General features: G+C 41.7%; 1 protein-coding gene across 8 annotated transcripts in view; it reads right to left on the bottom strand.

Annotated features, from left to right (window-relative positions):
• Nucleotides 1-15634, bottom strand: part of PICALM (phosphatidylinositol binding clathrin assembly protein) — a 76284-nt gene that overhangs the window by 42553 nt on the left and 18097 nt on the right. For all 8 annotated transcript variants that reach the window (XM_069878198.1, XM_069878183.1, XM_069878206.1 and 5 more), the window contains exon 2: nucleotides 1453-1595. In XM_069878198.1, coding sequence (XP_069734299.1) covers nucleotides 1453-1595 — 143 coding nt within the window. The remainder of the gene's footprint in view (nucleotides 1-1452; nucleotides 1596-15634) is intronic.

Below are 15634 nucleotides of genomic sequence, written 5' to 3'. Positions count from 1 at the left end.
TGAAGAAACAGCTGATTAGTGTAATATGTACTACTAAATTATTTGAATTAGCACAAATACATAGGTTATATCAAAAAAGACTGGAGGGGGGTAAAAGCACTCAGTACTTTGCTGGAGGACCAAACTTTTTTTTTTTTTTTTACAAAGTGATTTACAGATACTTGAAAAACTTCTAGACATTTTCATAACCACTCAATTTCCATGTTCATTGTTCAAGTACCATTTCCAGCTGTGAAACATCTCAAGCCACAATCTTACCCTCATTACTTCTGTAAGACACTTGGCAAGCAAAATTTATTTGGCAGCTTTATTCTTATAATGGAAAGCATTCAGACAGAGGTCCCATGAAAAACCTTTAACTGCTATGACATGCATTGGTATCAGTTTAAAATGTACATGAATCAAAGTGCAAGCACAGCAGAAGAATACAGACTCTGTTTTGGAAAGTGTCAACCATCCTAGTGATAATGCCTAAAGTCAACACGTGAAGTTTGCCCTCTTGTGGCTTACTCAGCTCCAAAGAATAGATTTTCACAAGGCCAGAATTACTCTGCAGTTAACCTGCAGGAGAAATCTCTGTGTGTGTGTGTATACAGGTATTGATACACACAAACACACATTTTTTTAAAACTTTAAGCCCTCCAGAACCCACCTAGCCAGAGGAAGGAGTTACATAACCTGCAAGAACTCGGAATGCAACCTGAAATGAAAAGTTTTGGCCTTCTCTAAAAAAACTGTACTTGTAAAGCTATCCCTCTTAAATACAAAATTCATATAGCTTGCATTTACTGACCGTTTGCAATAAGAAGCAACTTTTGCACATACTTTCTAAGAAAGCCTTAGAAGTAAACAATTTTCTGCATTTAAAAACCCAAAACAAGCTGCTGCTTGGCTTGGATATTTCGAAAAATAAGGTCCTTTAGGAATTCAAAGTGCAGAACAAGATAGACTTATTCCTTTTTTGTGGAAATTGGGATCAGTTTTGTTTAACTGTTCTATAGTGTTTGGTGTTATTTAGGTGTTTGCACTCAAAGCCAGCTCACAGGCACACATTAGCCTTCCTTGCAAAAGGCTAAGGGACTATGGTGGAAAACAGTTCAGAATCGAGTTATCTGGGAGAAAAGACTAGCTGGAGCACGAACCTAAAAACACACCCATTTTCAGCTTTCAGAGCTCCATTAAAGTTAATTTGTCAAGCTTGTTTTATTATTAGAATAACACCACAGCAAAAAAGGTACCTGCAGCATTCAGGACACGTACTTTTGATTCTAGAATTCCAAACTTCAGAACAGAAGCAAACCAAGTAGACAAACATACGAGATATGCAAAGTTAAATATAAAAAGGTAAAAGTAAAGATTTTTCTAACAAAGATAATTAGTGGAAGCATTTATAGCTGACGTTTAGAGGAATGAAGTGCTGTAACTGTTCTCAGACGTAATTTTTTGTATTACCTCATTTCCATACACCATTAGATGATGGGTTGTGATGAGAGATTTGAAGACCACTACCCAGCTACTGTTGGTAGTTCTTTCAAACAAACTGTCTGCCAGTTGTGGGATGTTCACATTCATCTCATTTGTGCACTGGATTAAATCTGCAATACAGATTTTTTTGTTGTTATTATGAGTTCTGTGAAGGAAGATCAATAACGTACAAAAAAATAACAGTATACTCATTTTACATAGTAACATTTTCTATGAAAACTCAGGGGCTTTCAAGGAAAATAAGCAGTTTCTTAAAAAGCACCACAGCACTGGTCTACCAGAACCTTATAACTTTGCTTACTGCCAAGATTCCAGGTCCTCAATTGCTTTTGCAGTTGCTTTAGAAAGTCCTGGAATAGAAATACCATAATGACTTACACTACTGCTGAACTAACAACCCCCAGCTTTCAAAGATTTACAGCATTTAATAGCAAAATGGTTCCTACATGCTACCATTTAAACAAGTTTTACTGGAACATTATGACTCAAATTAACAGAAACCTCAGATTATTTCTGGCCTCTTAACAGACCAGTAAACCCTTCTAGACATTGGTTCAATGTGAGTAATAGAAGAGTCAAATACTGATTAGTCTTGATACACTGCAATCAACACCTCCTAAAGGGCAGAGGGAATGTTAAATGAAAAAACGAGCCTCTAGCTACAATGCCAGAAGCTAACAGACTAATTTAGTTAAAACAAAGTGGGTCATTAGCTGAGAAGGTGGTTAGGAGCACAGCAAAACCCAAGGCCGGCTAGCTATAACAACGCTTTCTGATTTTTCTTCCACCCAGACTTCCAATACACAAGAAGAGCTAGCAACTCTGCAAGCAGTTGTTAAAAAAGTTACCTTGTCTATCTATCTTCTAGACTTGCTACTGTGACAACTGCATAACCATGAGGAGCTGTTTCTATTTTTGAAATAAAACCAATATAATAAACCCAGTAGCATTTTTAAATGTCAGTGAAGGAAGCGATGACTTAAAATCACGATGCTTACAGTGACAAATACTACAGAAGCAACTACAGCATCCAAACGCGATATAACACAGCTTGCTAGCGTTTAATATGAAGCTTACACTTAACGCAGCATAGTACTGATGACATTTTACTACTATTACCACCCTGAAAATAAAACAGCAGTTCTCACTCGAGCTAACAGCCCCACTGAAGGCCACAGCTCAATAAGGATCAAGACCCAAGTAGCCCCTACACCTGCCTGTGGTCTCCAAACTGGAAACATCCATTTAATTAAGGCAAGCATTTAACCTTTGAAGACAGTTTTACATCCTGCTTATGAATAATTGTTCATCACAAAGGACTCCTGCAAGACAGGACCCTCCCTCAGCTGGAGAAGCTGGTTAGCACGGCTACCACAGGCTTGGAACAAGTACGGTCAGAATTGAAAGAGCTGCTATTTACAAGTTCAATAATTAAAGGAAGCGAGCAGGAAATTATTTCCACAATCAAAATGTAATGAGATGGACAGATTAGCCATTCCTTTATCTACAAGTAAAACTGTGATGACTAGAGGCATTCATGACCTCATTTTTAAGTCATGGCTATCTATTATTGGATGATTATCTGGGGCTGTTAAGACAATGCTAGGATATTACTCAGCAAGAGACATGCTCTGAGCTGGATCATTAAAACCAAGCCCTGCAGCTTCCTCATCTTCAGGTCTTCCCACCTACACAGTGACACAAGTGGGTCTGTGCCAGTCTATCTGGCAGGAATGCACATTAAATACAAAGGTACAGGCATCACAGGATGTCACATCATACATTTTGACATAGGAGGTGAAAGTGCGAAAAAAGCGCTTAGAAAGCAAGAACTTCTTAAATGCAAGATTTGCCAACTATTCAACAGTAACAAAGAAAGAGGGGCCACTTGAAAACACACTGTCTAAAATCACTGAAATCATTATATCTGCTCCATGTTGTATTTAACGCTGGAAGAAGTGTTTTCTAAAGTGGCATAAGACTTTCAAATCATGGTTTGGCATCTGTTGCAGTGTGCAAAAGAAAACAGGCTCTGTAATCCAGCAGAAAATCATCCCTCACAGAACTGATGAGTGTTTACGTGGAAAGCATATGAATGAACTTGGGGGGCAGGGGGAAAGAGGGCAGGCACATTGGGATGGAGAACTAATAGCCAACTGGGAGAGAACATAAGCAAGAAGTGAAGTACGCAGGCAAGTCTGGCCTTGAATGGAAGGAAGGAAATGTGCAAAAGCTAAGGATGGAAAGAGTCGCTGTGATACCACACTTGACATTTTGCTAGAAGTTTGTAGTGAGTTTATTGAGCAGCGTGGGTTTTGTAGAAAAATTATCTAGTGTGTTCTAATACACCAACGTGCCGACATCATATACATTTCAGAGAAGTTACATCTAAAAGCTTCTTTGAATGTATTTGCATGAGCAATGCTAATTAGGTAAAGAAATATTTGTACAGTTATATCCAAATTAGATCAGCAGGTTTTGTTCAAACCCTAGCATAGGAAATACAGTACAGACACAGGAAAAAAACATCCCACTCTGCTGTACTGCCTGTGCAGGAAGACTGTCGCGTACAGTGTTCTTGCTTATTTATCCTATTCCCATGGCACCCTTCGTTAAGTGAGAGGAACAAATATATAATTATTTTCACATCCTACACTTTATACACCCACCTGAGAAAATAGTAGCTACAGATTAAGTGCCCAAAGCAACATATCTCAAGACTGCTAGTTACTGGGTATGGTATAAGCAATACCACAGTCAAGTACACAACCAGTGGGGAAAGTGTTTTAACATTAGAAAGGAACAAAAAAAAAAACCCTAACAAAAATACCATGCAAACAAAAAAGGATAACCCTTGGTGAAAGTGTGATGACTGCTTCATCTTTGAACTCCTTGTCACAGGTGAGAAGAAGGAGGATAGGTTACTTACCCCCATCAACACTACAAAAAAAGTCACTCTCTATTGCCCTTCTGCATTAATGGTCGCAACACCTCATAGCTGAAAAAACACTCTCCTGGGAAGTACAAATCACCTTCCCAATTCTAAAAGCTGATACAACTTCTATAGCATAAGACACAGCACACAGATAGTAAATAGTAAATGTCGATCACTGTCTCCAAGAAGGCAGCAGTTCTTAATAAGAATTTTAAGTTAAGCTTGCAGCTGGCTGGGAAAATTGTAAGAGGGAAGTATAGACAGCAATGAATGCAGTCACACCCACAGATGTAGCTGGAGACAGCCCAGAGAAAGGTCATCAGGATGACCAGGACTAGGAGCACATGATGCACAAGAAGCCACTGAAGCAGATGAGTTATTCCATCTGCAGAACAGCACACTGAAGGCAGGGAGGGAGAATAAAAATGCTATCTTTACAGTAAGATGTTTCTTAAAACCTCACAGGAAAGGCTGAGGGGTAGCAGAAGTGCTGCAACACTGGAAGTTCTTATCAGATGAAGAAAATAAAAATCTTCATAATGAAAGCAGTCAGGCATTAGAGCTGATAAGCAACCAGACCTCTTAGTTTGCCATGGTTTAACAGGGGATTGATTGAAGGATCTTCTGAGGTCTGTTCCAACCTGAAGTAATCTGTAATTTTATGTATTTTCTATGAGAAGAGAATAAGAAAATGGAGACAGGCAAAACCAGAGAAGTGACTTACAAAGTAAGTTAAAGCTGAGGCATAATTTGCCCTTAGTGAAGCCATGTTGGCTGTTACCAGTCACCTCCTTACTTTCCATGTGTCTCAGCAGTTTCTAGGAGGATCTGTTCCATGATGGTGCCGGGCAGAGGCAAGCCTGACCAGCCTGTAGCTTCCTGGGTCTTCATTATTTCTCTTTTTAAAAACTGGGGTTATGTTTCCCATTTTTCCAATCAATGGGAACTTCACCAGACTGCCACAAGTTCTCAAATACGATGGAGAGCGGCTTAGCAATTTCATCCATCGGTTCCCTCAAGACTCATGCATACATCTCATCAGGCCCCATGGACTTGTGCAGCTTCAGGTTCCTTAAATGGTCTCACACCTAATCTGCTACAGCAGGCAGTTCTTTGATCTCCCAGTCCCTGCCTTTGCCTTCAGTGACTTGAACTGTGGCATGAGCCCTTGCTGCTGAAGACTGAGGCAAAAAAAGTCATCAAGTACCTCAGCCTTCTCCGCATCCTGTGTAACCAGATCCCCATTTCATTATGAAGAGGGCCCACATTTTCCCTACTCTTTCTTTTATCACTAACATACCTATAAAAGCTTTTCTTGTCGTCCTTGAAGTTCCTGGCCAGATTTAATTCTGTCAGGGTTTCAGCTTTCCTATCCTGATCCCTAGTTGCTCAGACAGTTTCTCCGTACTCCTCCTAGGCTACCTGCCCTTGCTCTACCCTCAGTAGGCTTCCTTTTGCACATTTAAGATTGTCCAGGAGTTCCTTGTTCATCCATGCAGTTCTCCTGGCATTTTTGCCTGCCTTTCTCTTTGTTGGGTTGTATCAACCCTGAGCTTGGAGGAAGAAGTCCTTGAATACTAACAAGCTTTCTTGGGTCCCTCTCTCTTCCAGGGCTTTATCCCATGAATTTACCAAGCAGATCCCTTAACTGTCCAAAGTCTCTCCTCTCCTGAAATCCAGGTTAGCAAGCTTGCTGTGCACCATCCTCACTGCCTTAAGCATCTTGACCTACACCATTTCATGGTCACTGCAGCCAAAGCTTCCCTTAAACTTCACAACCCCCACCAAACTCCTCCTTTTTGGTGAGAACATGGTCCAGCATAGCACCTCTCCTCATTGGCTCCTCTGACTTGGAGAAGGAAGTTATCATCAATGCACTACAGAAACCTCCTGGATTGTTTATGCCCAGCTGTGTTGTCCTTCCAACAGATATCGGGGCGGCTGAAATCTCTGGCAAAGACAAGGCTTGTGAATGTGAGGCTGTGCCTATCTGTCTGTGAAGGCTCTCATCCACTTGCTCTTCCTGGTCTAGCGGCCCCACTATAACATCACCAGTCCCTGCCCACCCTTTAATCCTGATTCATAAGCTCTCAGTCGGCTCATCCATCCCATACACTCCAGTTGGTCACTGACATACAGAGCAACACACCCCTCCTCATCTCCCTTGCCTGCTGTTCCTAAGAAGCCTTATCCCACTCATTCCAACATTCCAGTCATAGGAGTCATCCCACCATGTCCCCACAATGTGAGTAAGATCATAGCCCTGCAGGTGTGCACACGCATCTAACTGCTCATTTAATCCCCACAATGTGCGTCTTTGCACAGAGACATCTCAGATGGGCCCCGATGAAGCTGATTTACTGGCTGGAGTGGCCAGAATTCCTGTTATAACAATCAAAATAAAGGCCTGGTCTACAGGTATTCCAGTAAACTCTCAAGATTTGCAATTGCACCTGTATCAAAGGAATTGTACTGCCTAACCCTGAAGTCAACCAACACAAAACATGCAGCAAAATGCTGTACAATACTCTGGGTAAGAAAAATACTGGGAGTGCAAATACATTCAAGATATCTACAGTCTTTACAACTCTTCAGCCTTCAGTACAGGAAAGAACCAAATAATTTATTGCATTACACAGTTATTAGGTGAGAGAAGAGCATACAGGTTAAAGTCCAGTAAAAGTACAGCAAGACTAAAGATCCACACCGAAGAAACAAGACGGGATCCTCTACACAAAGCAGCTGCTATCAGGCTAAGATGTTGAAGTACAGGATCTACTCCAGACAATGCACATAAATGAGGATTAGCCAACCCATCATATGATTCTTGACCCACAGCAAACAGGAGGCAGTGAGGCTAGAGTAACACAAAGGCGTGTACCAGAGCTGAGCCTAGAGAACACGTGCACCTGTGACCCAACTCCTTGTGCAGAAACTCATTCTGCACTAAGCCGCATCCTGAGACAAAACCATGAAAAAAGTGTTCTTCACAAAAAGAACCACCAGATAAACAGTACATGTTTTTATAGATTTCTTTCCAGAATCTTACCCATATTAAGCAAGATTATAAAGATCTGGCTTGAAAATAGGCTTTGCTCACTCAGGCTGTATTATGTACAGTCACTTGAATGGTAAACTGAACACCAGCCAGAATTACATACCACATATCCTGATTATTTCCAATGGTTCAGCTACACATCTCATTCTGAACAACATTTCTATTCACTAACACCAAACTAAAAATATTTTCAAGAACCAGAACCTCCCGGACACAAAGGATGCCCCACACCTCCAGTTACTCCAAAACAGAATCATAGAATGGTTTCAGTTGGAAGGGACCTTAAAGATGATCCAGTTCCAACCCCTCTGCCATGGGCAGGGACATCTCCCACCAGTCCAGGCTGCTCAAAGCCCCACCCAATGTGGCCTCAAACACCTCCAGGGATGGGGCAGCCACAGCTTCCCTGGGCAACCTGTGCCAGTGCCTCACCACCCTCATCATGAAGAATTTCTTCCTAATGCCTAGTCTCAATCTATGCCCTCTCAGCCTAAAACTGCTCCCCCTTGTCCTAGCACTCCATGCCCTTGGGAAAAGTCCTTCCCCAGCTTTCCTAAGGGCCCTCTTCAGCAACTGGAAGGCTGCTCTAAGGTCTCCCCAGAGCCTTCTCTTCTTCGGCCTGAACAACCCCAACTCTCTCAGCCTGTTCTCATAGCAGAGGTGCTCCATTCCTCTGATCATCTTTGTGACCCTCTTCTGGACCAGTTCGAACAGTTTCATATCCTTCTTATGTTGGGGATTCCAGAACTGGACAGTACTCCAGGTGGGGTCTCAAGAGAGTGAAGTAGAGGGGGTAGAATCTTCCTTGACCTGCTGTCCATGCATCTTTTGATGCAGCCCAGGATACAGTTGGCCTTCTGGACCGACTCCCAAGTTACACCACTTTGACTATTTTATGATCGCATTTTCTTATGTTAATGCTTATCACTCTAGACAAATATTTGATCACTGGAACAAAGCAACAAACGCTAAGTGCTCTCTGATTTGGCAAGATCTCAACCAAAATGCAAATGCTGAATACAGACACCATTCCACAGGTAAGGCGTTACCAAGGGTTGGGTGAGAATGTCAGTACAGGCATGTCTGTTTCCCATATAACAACACACCATGCAGCAGCAAACACTGCCAGCTGTCTTTAAGAATTTGGTGAAAAACTTCAAACACCAGAAGTGAGCAAATTTGCGCTGAATTGGTTAAGTGATCCCAAGTGATGGGCTTTATGCTAACAGGAAGTTTGACACTGGACAAAATATCACCTCCTTTGACTCTGTGTTAGGAATGCCATTACAACAAGTACTAGTGCCAGTGCAAAGCTTAATTTACTACTTATAAAAAAACATTATGGGTTCAGCATTAACTTCCAGCCACCCCCAGAACAGCTGACATGACCTATGCACCCACGTTGATTTTAAGAGTCCCAGCACAGGTTCTGGGAAGGCACACATGCCTGGCACATCCTTACAGGAGGACACAGAAAAGTGTTACGCAATACTGAAAATAGGAGTTACTGAGGAAAACACTAACAAACAGACACTCCAGTTAAGTTAACGGAACATTTGACAGCAAACCTCAAATTAAACAGAAACTGAATTTAGACACACATTGCGGCAGCTGCCAAGTTTTCCATTACCAGTTTTTATTCTGTCACTTGCTGAACTAAAAATTTCTTTATAGCCAGTGTAGTCTGCGTGAAGTTTCACAGGAAAGATTATCTAATATAGGCAGCTTGGATAACTATTTTTTCTAGTTGTACTGCTTTCTTCTGGTTTCCAGACCAAAAGATCTTCCTACCTTGAACAGAATGCAAGTTAAGAGAGTACATTGTTTTCAAATGTCCAATATAAAGTACCCAAGAGATTTCAAGTACCTGATGATGACAAGGAGTATTTTGGCTTATGGTGATGATCTTATTCCACTCACCTTGACAAAATTATTGTGAATCATAGAATCCCTAGGCTGGAAAAGACTTTTGAGATCATAAACTCCAACCGTACCTGTCTACTACTAAATTATGTCCCCAAGCACATCATCTACCCGCCTTTTAAGTACCTCCAGGGATGGTGACTCAACCACCACCCTGGGCAGCCTCTCCCAGTGGCTGAAAACCCTTTTAGTGAAGAAATTTTTCCTGATGTCTAATCTGAACCTCCCCTGACACAGATTGAGAACATTCCCTCTCATCCTATCACTCACCACTTGGGAGAAGAGACCAGCACCTACCTCACTACAACCTCCTTTCAGGCAGTTGCAGACAGTGATAAGGTCTCCCCCCAGCCTCCTCTTCTCCACACTAAACAACCCCAGTTCCCTCAGCTGCTCTTCCTAAGACTTGTTCTCCAGTCCCTTCTCCAGTTCAGTTGCTCTTCTCTAGACATGCCCTAGGACCTCAAGGTCTTTCTTGTAGTGAGGGGCCCAAATGGAACACAGGATTTGAGGTGCAACCTCACCACTGCTGAGTACAGGGATTGAATCACTTCCCCAGTCCCAATGGCCACACCATTTCTGATACAAGCCAAGATGCAATTGGCCTTCTTGGCCACCTGGGCACACTGCTGGCTCACGTTCAGTCGCTGTCAACCAACATCCCCAGGCCTTTCCCTGACAGGCAGCTTTCCAGACACTCTTCCCCAAGCCTGTAGCACTGCACAGGGTTTGTGTGCCCCAAGTGCAGCACTCAGCACTTAGCCTTGTTAAACCTCACCCCGTTGGCCTCAGCTCATCGATCCAGCATGTTTAGACCCCTCTGTAGAGCCTCCCTACCCTCCAGATCAACACTTCCTCCCAGTTTACTGTCATTCACAAACTTGCTAAGGGTGCATTCAATCCGCTCATCCAGGTCATTAATAAAGATACTGAACAGGACTGGATGCAGCACAGAGCCCTGGGGAACACCACCACTTGTGACCAGCCTCCAGCTGCATTTAACTCTATTTATCACCATTCTTTGGGCCCAGCCGTCCAGACAGTTTTTAACCCAGCAGAGGGTATGCCTGTCTAGGCCAGTGGGATCCAGTTTCTCAAGTAAAATACTGTGAGATACCATGTCAAAGGCTTTACTAAAGTAGGTCACCTTATCAAAGAAGGCGATTAGTTTAGTTTGGCAGGACCTGTCTTTCATAAACCCATGCTGACTGGGCCTGATCACCCAGTTGTCCTGTATGTGCTGAGCGATGGTGCCCAAGATTACTTGCTCTGTGACCTTCCCACGCACTGAAGCCAGACTGAAAGGTCTGTCGTTTCTTGGATCCTCTCTCCAGCCCTTCTTGTAAATGACTGTAACATCTGCAAGCCTCCAGCCCAATGGAACTTCCCCAGACAGACAGGTCTGCTGGCAGATGATGGAAAAGGGTTTGGTGAGCACCTCCACCAGCTCCCTAAATACCCTCAGGTGAATCCCATCCAGCCCCAAAGACTTCTGAAAGTCTATTTTGCCTAGCAGGTCTCTCACCATTTCCTCTTGGATCAAGGAAGCTTTGTTCTGCTCTTCTTCTCTGTCTACCAGCACGTGAGGTTGAGTATCCAGGGAACACCTCACCTTACTATTAAAGACTGAGGCAAAGAAGGCATTAAGCACCTCAGCCTTATCGTCATCCTTTATTACTATTGTTCCCCATGTCCAGTAAAAAAAGTTTTCCTTTGCCCTTTTGTTATTGGCATATTGTAGAAGAATATATTGTTTTGATATTATTTTAGAAGGAATTTTTATTATCTTTCACAGAATGGGCCAATCTAAGTTCTAGTTGGGCTTTAGCCCTTCTGATTTTCTCTCTACAAGATCTCACTTCACCTTTCTAGTCCTCATGAGTCACCTGCCCCTTCTGCGATAGTTTGTATGTTTTCCTCTTTTTTCCAATTTCCATTCAGAGCTCTCTCCTTAGCCAGGCCAGTTTTCTACTCCAACAGCTCATTTTCCAGCATACAGGGATGGCCTGCTCTTGTGCCACTAGGATTTCTTTCTTAAAGAGCATCCAGACCTCATGAGCTCCTTTGCCCTGAAGGACTGTCTCCCATGGAACTTCATCAACCAGCCTTCTGAACAGTCCAAAGCCTGCCCTCTACAAGTCCAAGGTGGCCATTCTACTGAACCCTCATCTTGCTTCCCCTAGAACTGAGAATTTTATCATCTTGTGATCGCTATGCCCCAGGCATCCTACAACTGTCATATCTCCCACAAGTCCTTCTCTGTTAACAAACAGCAGGTCCAGGGGGGTACCTTCTCTAGTTAGCTCACTCACCAATTGTGTCGGGAAATTGTCTTCCACATATATACCATGAACCTCGTAGACTGTTTCCTCTCTGCTATGTTATATTTCCAGCAGACATCTGGTAAGTTGAAGTCTCCTACAAGGCCAAGGGCTAGCAACCCTGAGCCTTTCCCCAGTTGCTTATAGAATAACTCATCAGCCTCCTCATCCTTGCTGAGTGGTCTATAGCAGACTCCCACTATGATATCTGCCTTATTAGATGAACCTCTGATTTTCACCTATAGACATTCAACCCTATCATCACCGCCAATAAGTTCAACGCTGTCAAAACTCTCCAACAGAGAGGGCTACCCCATCCCCACTCCTTCCTCATCTATCCCTTCCTGAAGCATCTGTAGCCTTCCATAGCAGTACTCCAGTTATGTGAGTCACCCCACCACATTTCTGTGAGAGCAATTACATCACAGTCCTCCTACCTTACAACAACTTCTAGTTCCTCTTGTTCATCGCCCATGATGTACACATCTGTGTAGATGCACTTCACTTGTGCTGTTGATCCCGCTATGCTCCTAAGGGGAATAGTCTTGATTTCTACACAATGACTCATTGAACTACCTAACCCTTCTGTGGAGCCATTTGAAGTGCTATTCCTCACTTCCTGTGAGGTGGCAGACCAAGGGTCCTTGCCAGCACACCATCCCTCAGAAACTGGAGTGCCATTCCCAGGCTTTTTTTGATCAAGCCTGGTTCGGTCCCCCTCCACCTTCACATATAGTTTAAAGCTCTATTAATGAGCCCTGCAATCTTCTTCCCCTTTTGCCCCTAGGGGACAGGTGTACCCATCCTTCAATAGCAAACCTAGTGATTTGCCCATCAAAGAACCCAAAGTGAAGGTAACAAGCACTTAAGATATTTCTTATTCTAATTTTATCCAATTTCCAAAAAACATATTTTTCAAAAAAACCACCCAAACCTTCAAATTACTTCACAAATCCATCCCAGTGTGTTTGGAAAAGCTTTATAAACTCACACAAAACCCCTTGAAAATTCTTAAAGAACATTTAACATGTACTCTTCTTCAATATTTTAACACTAGAATATTTAGCTGTGCCATCAAAGGACTTTGGACACTTATTTCCAAGTTCTTAATGTTTTTTATATTAGAATACGAAAAAAATACAGAGCTGGCTGTAAAATCTATTATTAAAATCTGCTTCTACAGATTACAAGTTCTGATGACTGTGAACTCCAACACATTTAAATCTGATTCTATGTGTTCCAGAAAACATTTTGAATCCAGATATCTTTATCATAAAACGGTTTGGATTGGAAGGGACCTTAAAGATCATCCAGTTCCAACTCCCCTGCCGTGGGCAGGGACACCTCCCACAAGAATGTATGCATATGGTAAACTTCTAAATAATTTCCCACCTCTTCCACAGGTGATGTCCTTATTTTAATATGGAAAACAGAATTAGAAAGTTCCTGGATGTAAATAAGTCATTTTCCTTAGAGAACTAATAATGTCTTAAAAAAAAAAAAAAAAAAAATCAAAGTAGTTTTGGACATGAATTCAAGCATGCAAAACTGACAGTTTTTTTAAAATTGACTTCGTCCATAGCGATGCATTTGGTAACTGCAAATAAAGCCTGTGCCAAGACAAAGAAACCTCCAAAGAGCACACTTAGGTGATCAATCTGGAGGAAAAAAAAAAAGACAGCAACATTAAATTTCGGTCTGAGCCAGTAAATTACTTTTAATTTGGTGGGAGAATATTATATAACCAGTGTGTGTTTGTAAACTGAGTGATACTGAAATGTTATCACAACTACCAGAAAACACCTACTCTGGCAGTTTAAAAAAAAAAAAAACCACCATAAATGGTACGTGTCAAAATGTAGTCTTTTTCCTCTTCTGAATAAACCAAGTTGTACTGAACTAGAGGGAGTTTTCTACAGCAGACTTCCTAGTGGCTTCACCGAGTCCCCTGGAGCGGGGGACAAGGAAATCTGGACCACACATTTCTCATAATTAACAAAAACCCCAGCTGAAAATTCTTCCTTTCATATACTGCTATTCTAAGAGCTAAAAACACTGACTTGGGAAACAATTTATGGAAGAGTTAAAGAAATCTGAAGACCCACTCTATTCAGGGCCTTCCATATTTAAAAGGAATGTGATTTATTCTTGTTTATACTAGATAAGCAGGATAAAAGATGGAGAAGACAGGTTTAATATAACAGAATAACTTGTTCTACAGTCAACAACTTGTATTTTCATTTCATCAAGTTGCATTTTGTCTTATAAAAGACTATCATGCTCTCTCTCCTACCCAAAACTGCCATTTCTAATTGCCATTCCTAGAAACTACTTTAAATCTCTATCAGTAACCCTGTGAACTCAGTACTACTGCCGCAGGCATCTCTGACTGCCTAAGATTTACTACTACAGCAACTCTGACTAACCTCTACTTTACATGCTTGAAAACTATAAAATCTGATTAAGATTCTTTCTGTGAAAAACAGTAAAACCAGGTTTAGCTGCAAAACTGCTTCACTGAGGACTTCACCAAGTAATTAGGAGCATCTACCAAAACTCATTAGCAAAGGCGGCATCAATAAATAAGGAAAAGAAATTAAAAATAAGGGAGGTGCAACTCAAGAACCAAAAGGTAAGTCACACTGACAAACAAGGGGGTAAGGGCCCCAATTTTCCATCTTCATTCCCACCTACAGGTAGGTACCAAATTACCATTTTCGTAAAATTACCAACATTCATAAATGTTATTCTAAGTTCTCCACAGCTCCAAACCCACAGAAATAACGAATCTGGCTCAGGTACCTTTACAGAATCAATTCCTCAAGACGCAGCAGAACACCACTTCCCAAATAATTTCTTATCTTTAAATTTGCTGAGTACCCCATCACACCTTTTAGTAATATTTTAATGTTAGCCTTTATTTTGTCTCAGCAGCTCCGGCCACATATTCTAAATACAACACTAAATTTGTCTCATTTATCCAGAAACCGTTACAGGCACAACTACACATGTGTACCATGACAGCACAAACTACTCTGACTTGTTTAGAAACTGAATATACCAACAGCACAGTCCTTCCTCTTATCTGTTCATCTAATCAGATACATTTTTCCTTGGAAAAAAATAACAAATTTAAGCTTTTCCATGCATCCTGCAAGCAACATCACATTACACTTTCAGACAAGAGGAGTTGCTGGTGTTCTGTTGAGTTCAATTTAAGAAAATAACGTGAATTGCCATATCATCATAGCAGAATAAATAAAATGAGTTTCACATACTTAGGATCACCAAGTTACAACATGTCATGTTGGGCAGAAACTCTGTGGAGGTCGCCCACACTGAAATGTGTCCATTTAGACCAACTAGGTTTGTAAGCTCCACTCCACTCAGCTACTGCAGAGTCTTGACTCAACTTATGTGTTGTTGAAGCCTCGACCCCTTTGAGAAAAGGTTTCTCAGAGACACCTGACTGTGGAAGCAGTATCAGTGACAACTAGCTTTGATCAGTTTTATGACTCTTCCTCTCCTTGCTTATGTAAGGAAAAGACTATCAAGCTGACAACTGAACAGACTTGGAGCTAATGGATCTGGCCTGTGGGGCTACTGCTAAAAGCCAACTCATTCCTCTATTCCCCCAACATTTCAACTCTTCAAGTTGAATACAAACCATAGCTTAATTCCTTTTGGCAATTTTGGCAAATAACATAAGTCTTTTAGACTGACACAAATTCATAAGAGCAGGTCAGAATGGTTACATGAACAGTTAAGACTTGAAGAACCATCAATTGGGAAGCAAAACTGAGCCTTAAATCACACCTTCCTCCTGCCTCCCTCAACTAACTACCCTTTATAAGACATTATTTCACCAACTTATTTTTCAAAGCCTCTCATTACATAGGCACGGCTTATCAC

Source organism: Phaenicophaeus curvirostris, chromosome 1 (genome assembly GCF_032191515.1).
Source record: "Phaenicophaeus curvirostris isolate KB17595 chromosome 1, BPBGC_Pcur_1.0, whole genome shotgun sequence".
In the NCBI taxonomy this organism is placed as follows: Eukaryota; Metazoa; Chordata; class Aves; order Cuculiformes; family Cuculidae; genus Phaenicophaeus; species Phaenicophaeus curvirostris.
Note: the sequence above shows the minus strand (reverse complement) of the source record. Positions and strands in the feature narration are given on the sequence as shown.